This window comes from Anomaloglossus baeobatrachus, chromosome 1, assembly GCF_048569485.1.
Source record: "Anomaloglossus baeobatrachus isolate aAnoBae1 chromosome 1, aAnoBae1.hap1, whole genome shotgun sequence".
Classification (NCBI taxonomy): Eukaryota; Metazoa; Chordata; class Amphibia; order Anura; family Aromobatidae; genus Anomaloglossus; species Anomaloglossus baeobatrachus.
In genome coordinates, this window is record NC_134353.1 from 7,549,943 (window position 1) to 7,569,778 (window position 19,836).

Genomic DNA, 19,836 nt, shown 5'->3' on the forward strand with positions numbered 1-19,836 from the left:
TTTTTTATTTTACTAGTCCCCCTAGGGGGCTATTGCGATCAGCAATCCGATCGCTCTGCACTATCTGCAGATCTCAGCTACAGAGCTGAGAACTGCAGATTTGCTGCTTCACTTTCAATGCCGGCTGTATTCCGGCATTGAGAGGAAGTGACTCATGATAGCTGCAGGCGTCATCACATGACCCTGTGCTATCATGGCAACCGCCGAAAGTCACGTGATCATGTCACGTGACTTCCGGTGGGGGCGGGGTAAGTTACTGTCATGGCGGCGCCCATGTACATATCGCTGCCAAGACTTTGGCAGCGAAATGTAAGGGGTTAATGGCCGCGGGTGGAAGCGATTCCACCCGCGGCTAGCAGGCACACATATCAGCTGTTGATAACAGCTGATATGTGCGCCGATCGCCGCCGCCCGCCGGCGGCAGGGGGCGGGGCTTACCGGCACACGATCCATGACGTATCTAGTACGTCATGGGTCGTTAAGGGGTTAATGAAATAAATCTATTTTCATTATTTTACTTTGAAATATAGATTTGTTTCTTTTTTTTCTTTTTTTTCATTCTGTTTGACTGCTTAAACTTTATTTAGCTGTGTCTTGATGTTCAAAACGCAGCTATCAAAACGCAGGTCAAAACGCTGGTAAAAAGCGCTGAAAACGCATCAAATACGCGGCAAATACGCATGCGTTTTCAGCGCTAAATTTCTGAAAAAGGCAACTTTGGTCAGATCAATTAAGGCAAAAATGTGCGTTCTAAGCTGCAAGTAGGTGAACGCAAAGTGGGTCCCTAGCCTTACACCATGACCAGCTGAGGGAGGATTCTCCAGTCGTGATGTCTGTGTTGCCAACCATTAAGATATGAATATAAACACACGGACTGCATGCGACTTGGTTCAAATGGAACATAAAAAGTAAAAATAGGCAATACAATTCAACATGACCCCCCAGGGCAGGCCCAGTCCATGAACTACTACTCCCCTATCCCTGTCCGCAACACACCGACCCAGAGATGAGGTACCAATCACCCATGGATTGATACCCCACACTTTAGCAGAACCCCGTGCCTGGAACATCCCGGAACCGAGAGTCACCATACCAAGACAATGACTCCCGGTCCAGTTATTAATCACTTCAAACCTCTGGACCAGACCTACCCCCCACCACAGGACAGACCACGTGACACCTTACGTTGCCTGGACCCGCCACACACCAAAAGCTCGCTCCACACCATCCTGCAAGCCCAACGCCCATAAATCTCAACCGATGGGGTTGAGATGCACACCAGTCCACCTTCCGAAACTGCCAATTTGGCGACTCCAACTCCCTGTGCCTCACCACAATCCCACCATTTCTGGTCACAAACCACGCCACCACCCGGTTCACCTGAGCCCTGGCCTTCATAACCTTGTCCACCGACCAAGCCCCCCTCCACGAAAAGCTGGCCACTAAGTCGGACCACACAACAAGCAACCCCGGGTACTGCCTCCACAATCGCAGCAAGTCAAATTTTATATCCCGTATCAAATCCGGCGATGCCCGAACACCCAAATCATTACCTCCCACATGTAACACCAGCACATCCGGATGCCGTTCCATCTTACAATAAAATCGAAATTCCGGGACCACCCTGCACTACTCCATGCCCCGGACGCCGATCCACCTAACTGCTGTCTGCGAACGATCCAGACCCAGCTGCCGACCGTTCGGGCGAGTCTCAGACCGACGGGCACCCCAAAAGACGAAGGAATGCCACAAAATGCATATCAGGCACACCCCTACAACAAAGTAAACAAAACAAGGTTATAGCATCCATAAAATAAAATCCTCATTCCCCTCTTTTTTTTTTTCAACATATAACTTATTCAAAACCATCAGGCCACATTCACCTAAACCCAAACTACTTACTGTTACAACAACTGTGGCCGCACATTCCGCCAAAAACAAGAAGATTCCCACCTGCCAATGCGCTTCACCACCTCATCTCCAAGTCCCCACCGAGAGGCCTCCGTAGCCCCACCAATCCTGAAGGAATGTGATCCAAAATCCTACGGGCGCTCCCTCACCCCATGTAAACTCTTCCACAGAACCGCCACAAACTGATATCTTGACAAGAAAGACCCATCCATATGCCGCAAAAACGGTCCTAGTAGGCCCCCCCTCACAGCCTAAAATTTCTCCACTAAACGCACCGGGCACAATTCCTCCCCTGAAACTGCGTATAACACAACCAACCTACCGTGACCCAACTGATCCGTTTTCAACCGGCGAATACGGCACTCCACCAGTCTGCTACCCACACACATGTCCTCAAGCATCAGACCACCACCCGTCATCCTGGACGGGCTTACCAGCTCTCCTATCCGGAAAGCCCCATAAAAGGCAAGGCCGAAAGCTGCCATAAACAAAACCGTCTCATAATCTGACACACAAATGTCACTTAGGCCACCCACCAACCTTCTCAACAAACCAAACGATATAGGGCGCCTCTCATCCCTGTCCTGTACGCCGCGGCGAAAATTCTTCAAAGCCTGCTGAACCCTAAAATCCTGGAAAACATCCTGCTCCCCTCTCATCTTTAACCAAAATGCAACCGCTGCCACCCGATGAGCCACGGCAGATGCCGATCGTCCAGCTGAGAAATCATTACTCACCATCGTCAATAACGCCACCAAATGATCCACCCTCTCCCTTACAAACATCGATTCCAACAACTCCTCAAATTCAGCCCACACATTGGCACCTTCTTTGCCGCTTTCACCCCTTCCAAATCAGCCCTCAAATACCGAACCTTCTCTTCCGGCAACCTACATTCCATAGCTATGGAATCAATCTCAATCCCTAGAAAACGCATCACCGGCACTGGGCCTTCTGTCTTGTCCGGCGCCAATTGAATTTCGAAGCTGCTCGCAACTTTCTGCAACAAAAATAGCAACCTGCACAAACCATCAAACCCGCCGGCCCGACACAAAAGAAATCGTCCAACTAATGAATAATGGACGTAAGTCCGGACACATCAAGAACCACCCACTCTACAAACAAACTAAACGCTTCAAAATAAGACCACGAAATTGAAGATCCCTTTGGCAAACATCGATCAACATAATAACTGCCATCCCACCAGCAACCCAACAAATGCTGACTATCCGGATGGACCGCTAACAACCGAAAGGCCACCTCCACATCTGCTTTTGCCATCAATGCTCCCCGACCTGCTGCCCTGACCAAGTCCAACGCCTTGTCAAACGACACATAATACACCGTCGACAGTTCTGGCCCAATGCCATCATTCACCGACAACCCCTCCGGGTAAGATAAATGATGAATGAGCCGAAATTTGTTCTGCTGCTTCTGCGGTACAACTCCCAGCGGCGAGACCACCAAATCTAAACACGGCGGGGCGTCATAAGGGCCGCCCATCCTACTCAACTCCACCTCCTTTCCAAGTTTCTCAACTACCACCTCCGCATGATCCCTAGCAGAATGCAAATTTCGATATGGCGGAACCGATGAACTAACAACCGACCGAATACGAAACCCGTCTGAAAAACCAAACCATAACAAAGCTGCCGACTCACCGTCCGGATATCTATTTAAAAACGGAGCCAGCACTTCTACCTTCACCGGCGTCCTCCCTCTTACTAGCCCCGTCCCCAGCCTTTCCTTTCCCTTTCTTAAAGCATTTGGACAGACTATGTCCCCCTCCACATCCCGAGCATTCATGCTTAAAGTGACAGGCAGCTCCAAACCTGCACTGCCCCTCATTGCACTGCCAACAGAGACCTTTCTTCTGGCTTCTCGGGGACCCGACGCCCGGTCCCCTGTCATCCCCCCGAAAGGGCTGAGTCGGTGCCGACATCAGACGCATCCATAAAGAGATATCCTTATGGTACCACCGCATACCCGGCCGCAACACCTTCCTCTGCCTAAATTGCTCATCATAACGCAGCCACACCAAACCGCCGTAAACCCTATAGGCCTCTCCTATCGCATCCATATAGCCAAACAAAGCTGAATAATGCTCCGGCTCCTTTTCCCCAATAACACTCGCCAAGATTGCAAACGCCTGCAGCCAATTCGCAAAAGTCTGAGGAATAAGCTTATAATGGCGTTTTTCCTCCTTGTCCTTCTCCTTCTTGGAGTCGCTCGGCTTGACCCTATCTAGATTAAATTTTTCCAGGGGCAGCTGCGAAAATATCTCCACATATTCCCCTTTCCAAATCTTGTCCCTCACCTCCTTTTTTAAATGGGCCCCCATCGGGCCCTCAAAACATACACATACCTTGCTTTTTGCCCTATCGTCTAGCCGCACCACTTTGTCCTCCTTCTCCTCTTTCTCCTTCACGCCCCCGGCCGCACTCACCGCCTCGACCCCGCCCCCTGCCTCACACCCCCCCTTCCGCCCGCCGCCACCATACCCTGACCTGCCGTCCCCACCCACACCGCCAATGGCGCCTCAGCCCCCCCCCGCTGCCCCGGAAGCCGCCACCAACCCCTGCAACAATCCCAACAATTGGCTACACACTGCCAATCCCCCGCGCACTGCTGTATCCGCAGCCACCCCCCAGAACATACCGCCTGCACCAACCCTGATGACACCGCAGCCGTCTCACCCAACCGCTGCTCAGCATCCCCCGGAACTGCCGTCTTGCTGTCTTCTGCCCTCCGTCCGTCAGACTCGTCTGACAAACCGATGTCCTCTTCCTCCTTCCTTCTGACTGCGCCTCCCCCTTGCCGATTGCCAGGGGGTCCGCACACAGTCGTGCCGATGCCCGGCTCTGGGCCCCAGCTGTTGGCACCTCCGACCCTTCAGGGCCACCGCAGGTCTTCTGCCGCCGGGACCTCCCTCCCCTAAGGGAGACCGCTGCTACCGGGGGCTGCACAGCAGATATGAGTGACCGGGCGGTCACCGCAGGGCTTCTGCCACCGGGACCTCCCTCCCCTAAGGGAGACCGCTGCTACCGGGGGCTGCACAGCAGATATGAGTGACCGGGCGGTCACCGCAGGGCTCCCGCCGTCACTCCCACTCACCGCCACGCCAGGATCCGGCACCTCCGACCTCCTCCTGGCACCGGACCCCCTGCTGTCTGCAGCCCCGCGGTCCCCCCGCCAACTGCAGGTGGATATGCTAGCCTCCCTCTGCTGCTGAGCACGCTCCCGGCCAGGAGCCGCTGCCGTCTCTCGAAATCCAGACCGGGGGCCGGGACCGGAAGTAGGCCCCGTGCTGGCCACTCCCACCTCCCGGCCGCCGCGGCCAGAATGCAGATTCCTCCCGCCGGCTGGAGCAGCCGCCAGACTCTGCTGCTGCTCGGCCCGCTGTGGAGGGTCTCTGGAGGGACTCTGACATCTCCTCCTTGCCCCCCCCCCCGCGTCCGGGGAATATCTGCGAGGGGCCGTGACTGCCGCCCGCTGCTACTGGGGGAGCGAGGGGAAAGTGCCGACGGGTTAACCCCGGCAGCCCTGATGTGGGACTGCACTGCAAGTGGCCCGTGTGCTGCTACTGCTGCCCGGATCAGCCGCTCAATCTCCTGGAGGTCCGCCATCTGGATTCCACGTGTAGCTCCTTCAGCGTCCGGAAGTCAAGAGGAAGTAACCCTTTCCTGCAACAAAACTAACCCTTTCCCTACTCATCCTCTTCATCCCCAGCTAAACCACCCACTAATGCCATATTTGGCATCCCCGCAACTACTGTCCTTATTAACCCCATCACTCCTTCACTTTCCCCCTGGTCATGTCGCCCCTCCACCCCAGGGGGTTCCATGGCTTTCTAAAATGCTGAAAACTTCTGCTAGGGCTTATTTTTGGGAAAAGACAGTATTTCTTATCTTTTCCTTCAGATCCCGGTGTCCCGCTGCTCAGATCCATGTTCACCTGGAAGCTGGAAAAAGGCAGGACGGACAATTCATCCCTGCTGCTACGACTGCGTCCCGTGTTCAGAAGGAGAGATTTCCAATATGACCGGTAGGTACAGTAAGAGGCTGTACACGTTTGTTTTTTTTAGCAGAAATTAAAAAAAATGTATCTGCTCAGTCACAGACTCGTTGCTACATCACATGCTTCTTCACTTCTGTGGAGACACGAGGGTCAGTGGGTGGTCTCATCTGCTGGCTGGCTGTCTTCAGAAAGACCTCACGGACCAGGGCTCATCCCACTGAACGCTCGCGCTCCATCGCGGGCAGAACACTACTCAGACAGTACAGGGTGAGGGCAGAGGTGTATCTAGGCTTTCCAGCACACGGGGCAAGAATTCAGTTTGGCGCCCCCCTAATCAATCAGTTTGGGTGGTCGTCATGTGACCAATCATTCATATGTGATTTACACACTAAGGCGGGCTTTGCACGTTGCGACATCGCAAGCCGATGCTGTGATGTCGCACACGATAGTCCCCGCCCTCGTCGCAGGTACGATATCTTGTGATAGCTGGTGTAGCGAACATTATCGCTACGCCAGCTTCACATGCACTCACCTGCCCTGCAACCGTCACTCTGGCTGGCGACCCGCCTCCTTCCTAAGGGGGCGGGTCATGCGGCGTCATAGCAACGTCACATGGCAGGCAGCCAATAGCGGTGGAGGGGCGGAGATGAGCAGGATGTAAACATCCCGCCCACCCCCTTCCTTCCGCATAGCCGACGGCGGCAGGTAAGGAGATGTTCCTCGCTCCTGCGGCTTCATACACAGCGATGTGTGGTGCCGCAGGAACAAGGAACTACATCGTACCAGTCGCGGCAGCGTAATTATGAAAAAGTCAGAGCCTGCACCGATGATACGATAACAACGCTTTTGCGCTCGTTAATCGTATCATCTAGGCTTTACACACTACGATGTCGAAAGTGACGCCGGATGTGCGTCACTTTCGATTTGACCCCACCGACATCGCACGTGCGATGTTGCAACATGCAAAGCCGCCCTTACAGTCATGTGATGACAAACTTCTCTTAATAATTCTCTGAATGTTCAATGAGAAACGTAGAAAAAAAAGCTAATTGTCACATGAAAGTATGAAAATCACATATGAGTGGAGCAGCCATGTGCTTGAACCAGCGAGCAGAGTTGAATTGTGACAGTGGGTACGGAGCACCCCACAGGGCCTTGGGGAAATAATCGTCGCCGGGCCAGTGGAGGGTCAGGGGATGTCATGGGTGGTTCTGTCCGGTTTCATGACCCCGAGATGTGTGGCCAGGGATTAGCTGCCACTGCGGGTGCTGTTCTCTGGGCAAATGGTGTCACAGATCGGATGGTTCGGCTCCTCTCAGGTAGAGCTAGGCCCCAGGGAGGATGATGGGGGTGACAATCTATGGTAGTGTAAGCTGGGGTGCAGGGCTGAGGACCCCGACAGTAACTGGACAACACAGGCCGGTAGTTATTTTAGCTTTTATTGGTCAGTTGTTATGATCCCGAATTTACAGTGCTCCAGTCAGCCTGGTAGCAGTTGGGATCTTTCCTTGCCAGGTAGTTTGGAGGCCTTCCTTAGTGCGCTCTGTGCGTTGGTCACTGTGGCCTGAAGCAGCACAGCGCCCCCCTTCTGGAATACTATATGCCTTGTGCCCTGTGGCGGGCAGCGCAAGTCGGATGTAGGGCACACTTGTATTTTTTCGGGCCCGGGCTCTTTGATGCTACTATGCCTTTGGAGTCTCTGTTGGGCCAGGAGATGTGGAATCTCCTGATCTCTGGGTTTTACTGCTGCGCCGTTAGCACCCAACAGTCGAGGACCCCGGTGTCCTGATTCCTGCGCTCGGTCCTGGAAAGCTTACACAACAGCTATCTTACAGTGACCATTCTCCTTTCTCGCCCCTCATGTTCTGAGGTCCTTTTCCTGTCTGTCAAACCCCTCGCCAGCCCAGAATGCACAAGGAAGTTCGTCCCAATCAGGACTTGAGCTCTCACTTCTGGCCTGAGTTAGGAAGTGTTGTGTGTGACTGTACCTGACATAGAGATTTCCCCACTGCTTCCAGGCATAGCATTGCCCCCCGGTGAGAAGAACAACGCCACTGTGGCTCCCATGACCATTGGGGTGCCACAGGTATATTACTTTTACTTTTACTTTTATTAATTTTTAACTCAATGGGTTGTTCAGGTTTGATATGAAAGTTTGCAGTGACTGTTCGTGCATGCTCTGCACACTGTTAGGATTCTCCGGTGCCAGTAACGAGAGTGGACGATCATGTGAGCAAAAGTATGCGATTTGTATATGTAGCGCCCCACAGGGCAGGTGTTTTAACCTACTCGTCGCCGGGCCAGGAGTGCAGATTAGAGATAAGCGAGCCTCTAGAGGCTCGAGTTCGGCTCGGTTCGTCGAACGGAGGCCGCATTCGAGTTCGGTTCACCGAGCCGTTCGGCGAACCTCTCGAACCCCATTAAAAACAATGGGAGGCAATCACAAACACATAAAAACACATTATAAATGTACACATACAATTAATAAACAATGCCATAACACTTACCTGTCCCCGTGATGTGTCCTGCTCTCTGTCTCACGCCGATTTTCCTTCCAATAATCGCTGTGTCCTCCCGGTAACCAGCACTGATGATAGGACCTACCGTGACGTCAAAATAGAATGTAACCAGTCACGTGTCTATTATCTATAGTAAACGGAGAACAGTGAAAACTTGGCACTAATCACTGACCACGGCCTTGTAGTTCTGTAGCTGCTGTCTGCTTTCTTGCATACACTAGTGAATGGAGCATGCTGAGCCTTGTTGTTCTGCAGCTGCTGTCTGCTCTCCTCCATACAGACAGACAGCAGAAATCAGCTTCATAGTATCATAGTATCATAGTTTTTAAGGTTGAAGGGAGACTCTAAGTCCATCTAGTTCACCCCGTAGCCTAACATGTTGATCCAGAGGAAGGCAAAAAAAAACCCCAATGTGTCAAACAAGTTCCAATGGGGAAAAAATGTCCTTCCTTCGTCCACATCCGGCAATCAGACTAGTTCCCTGGATCAATACCCTGTCATAAAATCTAATATACATAACTGGTAATATTACATTTTTCAGGAAAGGCGTCCAGGCTCTGCTTAAATGTTAGTAGTGAATCACTCATTACAATATCATGCGGCAGAGAGTTCCATAGTCTCACTGCTTGTACAGTAAAGAATCCTCATCTGTGATTATGATTAAACCTTCTTTCCGCAAGACGTAGCGGATGCCCCCGTGTTCCAGTCGCAGGCCTAGGTGTAAAGAGATCTTTGGAAAGGTCTCTGTACTGTCCCCTCATATATTTATACATTGTGATTAGATCCCCCCTAAGCCTTCGTTTTTCCTGTCTTGGTATTGCAGCCCCCCATTCCTCTAATAATCTTTGTGGTCTTCTCTGCACCCTCTCCAGTTCAGCTATGTCCTTCTTATATATCGGTGACCAGAATTGTACACAGTATATAAGTGCGGTCGCACTAGTGACTTGTACAGAGGTAGAACTATATTTTTTTCATGAACACTTCTACCTCTTTTAATACATCCCATTATTTTATTAGCCCTGGCAGCAGCTGCCTGACACTGTCCACTAAAGTGAAGTTTACCATCCACCCATACACCCAAGTCTTTTTCTGTGTCTGTTTTACCCAGTGTTCTACAATTAAGTACATAATCATAAATGTTATTTCCTCTACCCAAGTGCATGACCTTACATTTATCTACATTAAACTTCAATTGCCACTTCTCAGCCCAATCCTCCAATTTACATAAATCTCCCTGTAATATAAAATTATCCTCCTCTATATTGATTACCCTGCAGAGTTTAGTATCATCTGCAAATATTGAAATTCTACTCCGCATGCCCCTGAAGCGACTAGCCAGGGAGGCCTCTGGCTGTGTAGTCGTGACAGCACTGCATTCACGGCACATCCCTGGCTTCATCACTTCTTTAATGTTGAGAGAGTGTGTGTCGGGATCTTCATCGGCCGATGCACAGAGAGTCTGCAGGCATAAGTCCAGATGCAATAAAAACGACATTTATTCACAAAGATAAAACACTCCGGGCAGCAGATTCCGGCAATATTAGTGGAGCTGGGGACAACCTGCCCAAACGCACCCTCTGGTGGGGATATGCCCTAGATACTCTTCTTCTCCGGGCTCCCACTCTCCGGTCAAGCACACACTGGACCCACACCAGCGGAATAGACCCTGAGGTTGCGTCCACCTCCTGTTCTCCGGTGTCCCTTGATGGTACGCTCACACACACACTTGCCGCCGCATATGCTCCCTGTCTGCTGTCCCGGATCCTCTCTCTCTCACACCAACAGACTTAGCCTAGATATCCGGCCGACTCCTCCTCCCCGGTGGCAACAGCCGTCCCACCCGGCCACTAGGGGTGCCCTAACACAACACATACAATAATAAAAATCAACACTTTTAATAATCACAATGCCGGGTAACTATGCTAAACTAGTAGGGGGTATGCCCACCCACTACACCCCCAACAAGGTCATTTATAAATATGTTGAAAAGAAGCGGGCCCAATACTGACCCCTGTGGTACCCCACTATGAACTGAGACCCAGTCCGAGTACGTACCATTAATAACCACCCTTTGTTTCCTATCACTGAGCCAGTTTTTAACCCAGTTACACATATTTTCCCCTATCCCCATTATTCTCATTTTATGTACCAACCTTTTGTGTGGCACCGTATCAAAAGCTTTTGAAAAGTCCATATACACAACATCCACTGCACTTCCCTGGTCCAGGCTTGAACTTACCTCTTCATAGAAGCTGATCAAATTAGTTTGACAGGATCTATCCCTCATAAACCCATGTTGATACTCTGTCATAAGGTTATTTTTCTTGAGATACTCCAGTATAGCATCTCTCAAGAAACCCTCAAGGATTTTACCAACCGTAGAGGTTAAACTTACCGGCCTATAATTTCCCGGCTCAGTTTTTGTCCCCTTTTTGAATATTGGCACCACATTTGCTATGCACCAGTCCTGCGGTACCGACCCTGTTATTAAGGAATCTGAGAAGATTTAAAATAATGGTCTATCACAGAACTCAATTCCTGTAGTACTCTGGGGTGTATGCCATCCGGGCCCGGAGATTTGTCAACCTTAGTGATTTCGAGGCGGCGGCGTACTTCCTGCTGGGTTAAGCAGGTAATACTCAAGGGTGAATTTATGGTATCACTGGTCATGTCATCTGCCATGGCATTTTCTTGTATAAAAAGCGTAGAAAAAAAGTCATTCAGCAGGTTGGCTTTACCCTCATCCCCTTCCACCATTTCACCAAGACTATTTTTAAGGGGGCCAACACTATCGCTTTTCAGTTTTTTACTGTTTATGTAGTTAAAGAATATTTTAGGATTATTTTTACTTTCTATCGCAATGAGTCTCTCAGAACTACAAGGCTCAGCATACTCCATCCAGGACTGTATGCATGAGTTTTTTGCCCCCCCCAAAAAATTACTTGGGCTTTGCCATGTTTTTGTATGCTAGCTAGGTACATCAGGCATCTACGGGCTGCCCCCAACCCCCAGCCGCCTATATGTAAACGGCTGGGAACCAAAAATATAGGGAAGCCCTTTTTTATTAATTATTTCATGAATTTCATGAAATAATTTTTAAAAAAAAATGACGTGGGCTTCGCTTAATTTTTGTGTCCAGCCAGGTACAACTAGGCAGCTAGGGATTGGAATCCGCAGCTCAGGGTGACCAAGCTTTCTGGGCATCCATGCTGCGAACTGCAGTCCGCAGCCATCCCAGAAAATGGCACTTTCATAGAAGCGCCATCTTCTGGCACTGTATCCAACTCTTCCAGCTGCTCTGAATCCGGGTGGCTCACTGGATAATAATGGGGTTAGGGCTAGCTGTATATTATCAACTGGCCCTAAGCCCGAAATTCATGGTGTCATGCCAATATTAGACATGGCCACCATGAATTTCTAGTACTGATAAAAAGAACCACAACACACAGAAAAAATATTTTTATTATAAATAAAACACAACACAATTAGTGACTCCATCTTTATTGAAATAAAGACCCACGCTGAGCAGTAATCCTGGGTCAAGGGTCCCCCGTCGTCCAATCCGGACCCAATATCATCTGATTGGTTTGCTGGAAGGCAAAGCGATCAGATGATGTCTCAGGTTAAAGGGCCTGAATCACATGACACAGCAGCTGATTGTATAAACGGCTTTTATACAATCAGCTGATGCATCAGTGCAAAAACAAACTACACACTTCAGTGAACACTCCTGTCCGACAGCATCAGCTGATAGTTTTGCCGGCTGGGCGGTTAAAAGACGGTCTCACCCCTCGACTTAGTGTCAGCTGATGCCGTTAGGTGACCGCATCAGCTGATCATCGCCAGGTCTGAGAAAGAGAGAGAGAAAGAAGAGAGAGAAAGAGAGAGAGAGAAAGGAGAGCGAGAGAGAGAAAGGAGAGAGAGGAAAGAGAGAGAGAGAGAGAGAAAGAAGAGAGAGAAAGAGGTGAACAGAGAGAGAGAAAAAGAGAGAAGAGTAAAAGGAGAAAGAAGAGAAAGAGAGAAGGAAGAGAGAGTGAGAATGAAGAGAGAGGAAAAAGAAGAGAGAGAGAGAGAGAAGAGAGAGAGAAGAGAAAGCAGAGAAAGAGAGAGAAAAAAAGGAGAGAGAGAGAGAGAGAGAAAGGAGAGAGAGAAAAATAGAGAAAGGAGAAAGAAGAGGAAGAGAGAAGGAAGAGAGAGACAAGAGAGAGAAAGAAGAGAAATGAGAGAGAAAGGAGAGAGAAGGAAAGGAGAGAGAGAGAGAAAGGAGAGAAGGAAAGGAGAGAGAGAGAAAGGAGAGAGAGAGAAAGGAGAGAGGAAGGAGAGAGAGACAAAGAGAGAGAAAGAGGAGAAAGAGAGAGAAAAAGAGAGAAAGAAGAGAGAGAGAAGGAATAGAGAGAAAGGGAAAAGAGAGAGAGAAGAGAAAGGAGAGAAAGAAAGGAGAGAAAGAGAGAGAGTGAGAGAGAGAGAGAGCTCACAGCTGATGTCTGGCTCCTCCTCTCAGTGCATAATTAAATTATAATTATAAATATATTATAAATATAATTAAAATAAAAAATAAAAAAAGCAAAACATTCTTTACCGGGACTAGAACTCGCAACCTCCACCTATAAAGATAGGTGGATTTTGTAATCTTGACTTCTGCATTGCTGAAGTCTCTGCTGACCACGCAATTCACTTCATTGCTACATGAGCTGATCAGAGCATTCATGTTCTGTAGCAGAGCTGACAGTGTCGTGTGGATTACGTCGGACCTAGAGGGGTATTTGTCGGTTAATAAAGGGGTTAAAGAGGGTTATTTTTTGTCTTTTATTCCAAATAAAGTATTTTTCGTCGTGTGTGTTTTTACTTTCACTTTAAGTTTAATTCTGGAAGGTGTCTCGGGGAGACGCCTGGCATGATTAAACTCATTATTACCCCGATTGCCACCGCACCAGGGCAATTCGGGATGAGCTGGGTAGAGTTCCCCGGGACTGTCGCATCTAATGCATGCGGCTATTCCGGCCGGCTGCTGGGTGATATTGTTAGGCTGGAGGGCTCCTGATAACGTGGTGCTCTCCATCCTGACAATACCAGCCTACAGTCGTGTGGCTTTATCCTGGCTGGTATCAAATATGGAGGGAACCACATTTTTTTGTATTATTTATTTATTTATTTTACTGCACGATATAATTAAAAATAAAAAAAAAAATTCTTGACTGGGACTAGAACTTGTGACCTCATGCTTCATATGCAAGTGCCCAATCCACTGAGCTATTGGTCTAGAGGTCTATTGATAAACATAGGCAGATTTTGTAATCTTGAAGCCTGCAGTGCTGACTGAAGTCTCTGCTGACAGCGCAATTCACTTCATTGCTACATGAGCTGATACAGCGCAATGGTGTTCTACGGTGCTGCTACATCTTCAGGGACAGAGCTGACAGTGTCGTGTGGATTACATCGGACCTTAAGGGGTATTTGTGGGTTAATAAAGGGGTGAAAGAGGGGTTTTTTTTGTCTTTTATTCCAAATAAAGGATTTTTCGGTGTGTGTTTCTTTACTTTCACTTTAAGTTTAATCATGGAAGGTATCTTGGGGAGACGCCTGGCATGATTAAACTCATTATTACCCCGATTGCCACCGCACTAGGGCAATTCGGGATGAGCTGGGTAGAGTCCCCCGGGCCAGTCGCATGTAATGGATGCGGATTTTCCGGCCAGTTGCTGGGTGATATTGGTAGGCTGGAGGGCTCCCCATACCATGGCGCTCTCCATCCTGACAATACCAGCCTCCAGCCGTGCGGCTTTATCCTGGCTGGTATCAAATATGGGGAACCGCATTTATTTATTATTTATTTATTTTACTGCACAATATAGAACCGCCCGCTGGCGGCTGTGATTGGTTGCAGTGAGACAGCTGTCACTGAGCTTGGGGACGTGTCTAACTGCAACCAATCATGGGCACCGGTGGGCGGGGAAAGCACAGAATAACTAATTGAATAATGAAGCGGCAGCCATTTTCTAAAGAGGAAAAGACACAGCAGATTTGTGACAGCTGTGCAGCGAGACGCCCGTCATCGGTGAGTAGGAAAGAGAGAAGGATTGTGCTGAGGACTCAGGACGCATGCAGATAGCAACACGTGCACATAGTCTTACTGTGAAAAGCCACGTTTATGCTGATCGAACCGTTTTCGAACGTAACTCGAACTGTCGAGCTTTTAGCAAAAGGCTCAAGTTCGAGTTCGATCTCGAGCACCCCCCAAAATCACTCGAACATGAAATTGGCGAACCTCGAACATCACTCAACTCTGGTGCAGATCCTCTACATCATCACGGGGTGGCTTGGCCTTGTTCAGTTGCCCCAAGGCGTACAGGAAGGGAAGGATGGCGGTGGACGGGAGGCAGAAATGGAGGTCGAGGGTGGTAGTTGGAGGTGGAGGATGGGGGTGACTTCTAGGAAAGTCTATCAGATGATCAAGACGCCACTTGTAGTATGCAGCCCGGTATGCGGCCGCCGCTGCAGAGTCTCTCAATGGGGCAGATGTTAGGTGCAGCCGGGATGGTGTCACTCCTCTAAGGCGGAGCAGGATTACCCTGGGGAGGATGATGGAGGAATGACGGGGGTAGTATTAGTCCCCAGTGGCGCCGCAGCACTGGGCGCTGGCAAATGAGAGGCATGGGCTGCGGTTCCAGGTGTCTGGAACCCGGGCTGTGCCTCTAGCTCCAAGCCACGGGCCCAAGTTGAGAGAGGAATGCTAAACTCCAGTTGTCAGTGCTAGGTGTTATCCCAAGCTGTGCCCAGGAAGGTTCTATCTCAAGTGTGTTGGTTGTGCCAACTTCTACCAATGTGGTGCCCACCCCCAGTGGTTGTCCCAGTGACTGGGAAAGTCCCATGCTTCGTGATGGCTAACTATCCTGTCTGCCCTAGTCCACCCACCTGTGAGTAAGCGCCTTACTGTTGTATATGTGTATTTTGTGAAGGCACCAGCAGGGTAACCTCCTCCTGACCCGTGATAGACATTACCCCTGTAAAATGGAATAATACCCTGTGGTGCCTGAAGCCCAGGGGTGCCACATATACTTCTATATGGGGAGATAAGGTATGCACACCAGTGACTATGTAAGGGGAATACATGAAATAGCAGAAACTGCTGTGTGAATACTGACTTGAAAAATCCAATAGCTATATGTAAGAGTGAAAATGTGAAAAATGGAATCTGCATTACTGCCATGAACATATGAATCAAGAGAAATGTAGCTACTGAATTGATCAATGCAATAGAGCCCCAACACTGCGCCAAAGTATTTCTCTACGTTGGGGTCCCTAGCTTGTGTGTGTCCTCTCATGCAGTTAAAAAACTTACCGTGTATGGGAAGCTGAGACCCAGGCTATATATGCGTATGATATGGATTGGCAATAGGTGTGGTTGGGGAGGGTTCACAAACGAAAAAGTACTAACAAATAGGAATAACGTTTGGAACACCATTCTAAGTCCGAACTGGGTGCAAAAACCTAAAAAAACATCACTATGGGGAGATAAGGTATGCACACCAGTGACTATGTAAGGGGAGACCCCAACGTAGAGAAATACTTTGGCGTAGTGTTGGGGCTCTATTGCATTGATCAATTCAGTAGCTAAATTTCTCTTGATTCATATGTTCATGGCAGTAATGCAGATTCCATTTTTCACATTTTCACTCTTACATATAGCTATTGGATTTTTCAAGTCAGTATTCACACAGCAGTTTCTGCTATTCCATGTATTCCCCTTACATAGTCACTGGTGTGCATACCTTATCTCCCCATAGTGATGTTTTTTTAGGTTTTTTGCACCCAGTTCTGACTTAGAATGGTGTTCCAAACGTTATTCCCACATATACTTCTGGCCACATTCTGATTTGATGTGCCGAGCCTCAATCAATTCATTTTCATTGAACATGTATGTTCAGCTCGTGACCACATCTATGTAAATGTCTTACTTGCAGTTTTAAAACCTCCCACTCTCACCGCCAACACTAGAGTATCCTTACAGCGTGCAGTGTGCGCACTGTGAGAATTCAGAAGTCTGTAGTCACATAGAGTGACATAGAGTCACTGCAGACTCATCACTAACTTGGATAACCTCTTTAATGCTCCTAACAACATAAATAAAAACATAGTAACTCTTAACTTGTCAGACGGCAGAAGACTTTATTAAAGAGATTGTCCACTACTTTAACATTGATAGCCTTTCCTTACAATAGTTCACCAATGTCTGATTGGTCGGTGTCCGGCACCTGGTACCCCAGCCAATCAGTTGTTCTAGGTGCCGTGCCGGTGGTGGCAGGTGACCGGAAGTGCTCAGTTCTGGGTCTGCTCTGCCTTCTGATAGTGGCATCAGCGGACACCATCAGAGGATGGAGCAGATCCAGAAATAAACATTTCGGCCACCTGCACCAAGAACAGCTGATCAATGGGGGGACCAAGGCCTAATTATGGGACATAGTATCACAAATAAAAATTTACATTCAGGTACCTTATAGATGAAGTTGTCTCTGTGTTGTTTCTTTATATTCTTCATATTGTCCTGATGTCATGATGAATTTTCACATTCATATATGGTCTCTGCAGATTTCCATCTTCTCCGATCTTCTGCAGCACATCCCGACATGATGACCCTAAAAATAGCAGAAAGATTATAATACTTCTGTTTAAAAATGTGTGCCCTACACTGTGCAACAGAATAAATAATGGCCTCTCACTTTGTTCTCTGCAGAAAATATGACCCACACCTTGTCCCTTTTATGGCACATGCCCTACTCACTTCCTTCTCCGTTCCATACTTATCCCACTCTTCATGCTGTCCTCTACACTGTGTTCCCCCTATACTGTCCAGTCTTTATACTGTACCCTCTCATCACACACCTGTCCTCGCTTTGGCCTCACACTGTCCCCTGATCCTGATGCTACCCCCTCTCCATGCCGCCCCCCTCCACTACCTAATCTGTGGGATTCTGTTCTGTGCCCCCTCACCATTTACTTTTCCCTTACAGTCTCCTCACTACCTCCTTTGTGTCCATATACTTTTCACCCTCACTCCCCATCTTACTCACTTGCTCCTCATACCATGTCACTCTTTATTCTGTGTTTTCAAAATTTCTTTCCTGTTTGCTCCTCATACTATGTCCATATACATTCCCCCAATCGCTCCACATGCTATGTGATACTACATTGCGCATCGAATATTCGCGAATAATTGAACAATGGCGACTTATTTGTTGGATATTGGCAAAGTCGAATATTTTGGTAATCGATCAGCCTTATTAGCAAACTTTTTGGATGGGGTTTTGAGTACTTTGAGGGGTGCTGTTTTGAGAATGGTGTCACCTTTGGGTATTTTCTGTCACTTAGGCCTCTCAAAGTCACTTCAAATGCGATGTGGCCCCTAAAAAAATGGTTTTGTAAATTTTGTTGAAAAAAAATGAGAAATTGCTGATGAACTTTGACTCTTCTAACTTCTTGACCCCAAACATTTTTGGTTCAAAAATTGTGCTGATGTAAAGTAACATGTGAGAAATGTTAATTATTAACTATTTTGTGTGACATAAGTCTTTACTTTAAGGGCATAAAAATTAAAAGTTTGAAAATTCCGAAATTTTCTAAATTTTCATCAAATGTCTTATTTTTTTTTTCAACAAATAGAAGCAAAAAATATTCTTAATGCACCACTGTCATGAAGTGCAATATATCTCGAAAAAACAATGTCAGAATCACTGGAATTTGTTGAAGCGTTCTAGAGTTATAACCTGTCAAAGTGACATTGGTCAGAATTCTGAAATTTGGCCTTGCCATTAAGTACAAAATTGGCTTCGTCTTTAAGGGGTTAACAAACAAAAAAGCTCCAGTCAGTCTGACATGAAACAATGGCCAACTTGTCTTGATTTACCGATCAAAGGAACAATATGTCTGGCCTAATTAAGAGGAGTTCACTCCACACACAAGTGGCCAGATGCTGATTTGTCACACATCTGCTAGATATTTCTATAGAACAATGATCAGTAACCAGTGGATAATGATGCAGAGAATAGATAGATAATAGATGAATAATAGGTAAATAGATAATTTTTACTATTATATATGTAATATTTTATGAAATGTTCTTACAGACACTGACAAATGCATTAAATGCCAAAGTGATGAATGGCCAAATGAGAAGAGTGACCAGTGTCTGCCCAAAGTGATTGACTTCATCTCTTACCAGAAGGATCCCATTGCTTCTGTATTTTCCGGTGTTTCGCTCTTTGGATGTCTTGTGACCGGCTTCATATTTGGAATATTTATCTCCTTCCGGGACACTCCTATTGTTAGAGCTAATAACCGGAACCTGAGTTATCTCCTCCTGGTCTCCATCTTCCTCAGCTTCCTCTCAGGCTTCATGTTTCTTGGTCGTCCCACTGATGTAACTTGTAGATTACGTGAGACCAGTTTTGGGATTTTCTTCTCAGTCGCTATCTCTTCACTTCTCGCCAAGACCATCATGGTTTGTGTGGCTTTTAAGTCCACCAAGCCCGGAAGCCCCTGGAGAAGATGGCTGAGTGTGAAACTGCCCTATACCATAGTGTTGTTGTGTTCTTCTCTTCAGGTTGTGATCTGTGCTATCTGGTTGTCTATTTCTCCCCCATTCCAGGACCTGGACACCGAGTCTTACCCTGGGACAATCATCATTCAGTGTAATGAAGGCTCAGATCTCTGGTTCTGCTCCATGTTGGGTTATCTGGGGCTCCTGGCAGCTGTCAGCTTTGTTCTGGCTTTCATGGTGAGGACATTACCGGACAGTTTTAATGAGGCCAAGTACATCACCTTCAGCATGCTGGTGTTCATCAGCGTCTGGATCGCCATGATCCCGGCTTATCTGAGCACCAGAGGGAAGTCCATGGTGGCTGTGGAGATATTTGCGGTCATGGCTTCCAGTGCTGGGCTCCTGGGTTGTGTGTTTTCCCCAAAATGTTTTATTATTTTATTTAGATCTGAAAGGAATAGAAAAACTGATCTGCTCCGGAAAAGTAATGAAAGACTGTGAGATATTAGCCGTGTGGTGATAGTGACTGATTCTGTACATTAGAGGAGGCCATATTACAGTAGAGCTTCTCTATCGGCTCGTGTATGAAGGACACATATAAACATGTAACAAATACATGTAATATCTCCGGTTATCAGTGCAATTATTAGAATATCACATGTTTATAAAGGAATAAATATGAGTAAATACAAAAAGCTGCTTCTTGTAAGGACATTATTCCAGGCTCCAGATCTATGCAGAGAGGGAGAAACTGTGCAATGGGTTTTATCTGAGGAAATAGAAATGATCATATGTGCTCATCTCGGGGGAAATAAGACTTATAAATGACTGCAGCTGCAGATCCACAGGATCAAA

General features: G+C 47.8%; 1 protein-coding gene across 1 annotated transcript in view; it reads left to right on the plus strand.

Moving 5' to 3' along the window:
- Window positions 1-19,482, plus strand: part of LOC142252901 (vomeronasal type-2 receptor 26-like) — a 41,198-nt gene extending 21,716 nt beyond the window's left edge. The window contains exons 2-3 of the mRNA XM_075325061.1: window positions 5,832-5,955; window positions 18,569-19,482. Of these exons, the coding sequence (XP_075181176.1) occupies window positions 5,832-5,955; window positions 18,569-19,482 (1,038 nt within the window). The remainder of the gene's footprint in view (window positions 1-5,831; window positions 5,956-18,568) is intronic.
- Window positions 19,483-19,836: the final 354 nt, after the last annotated feature.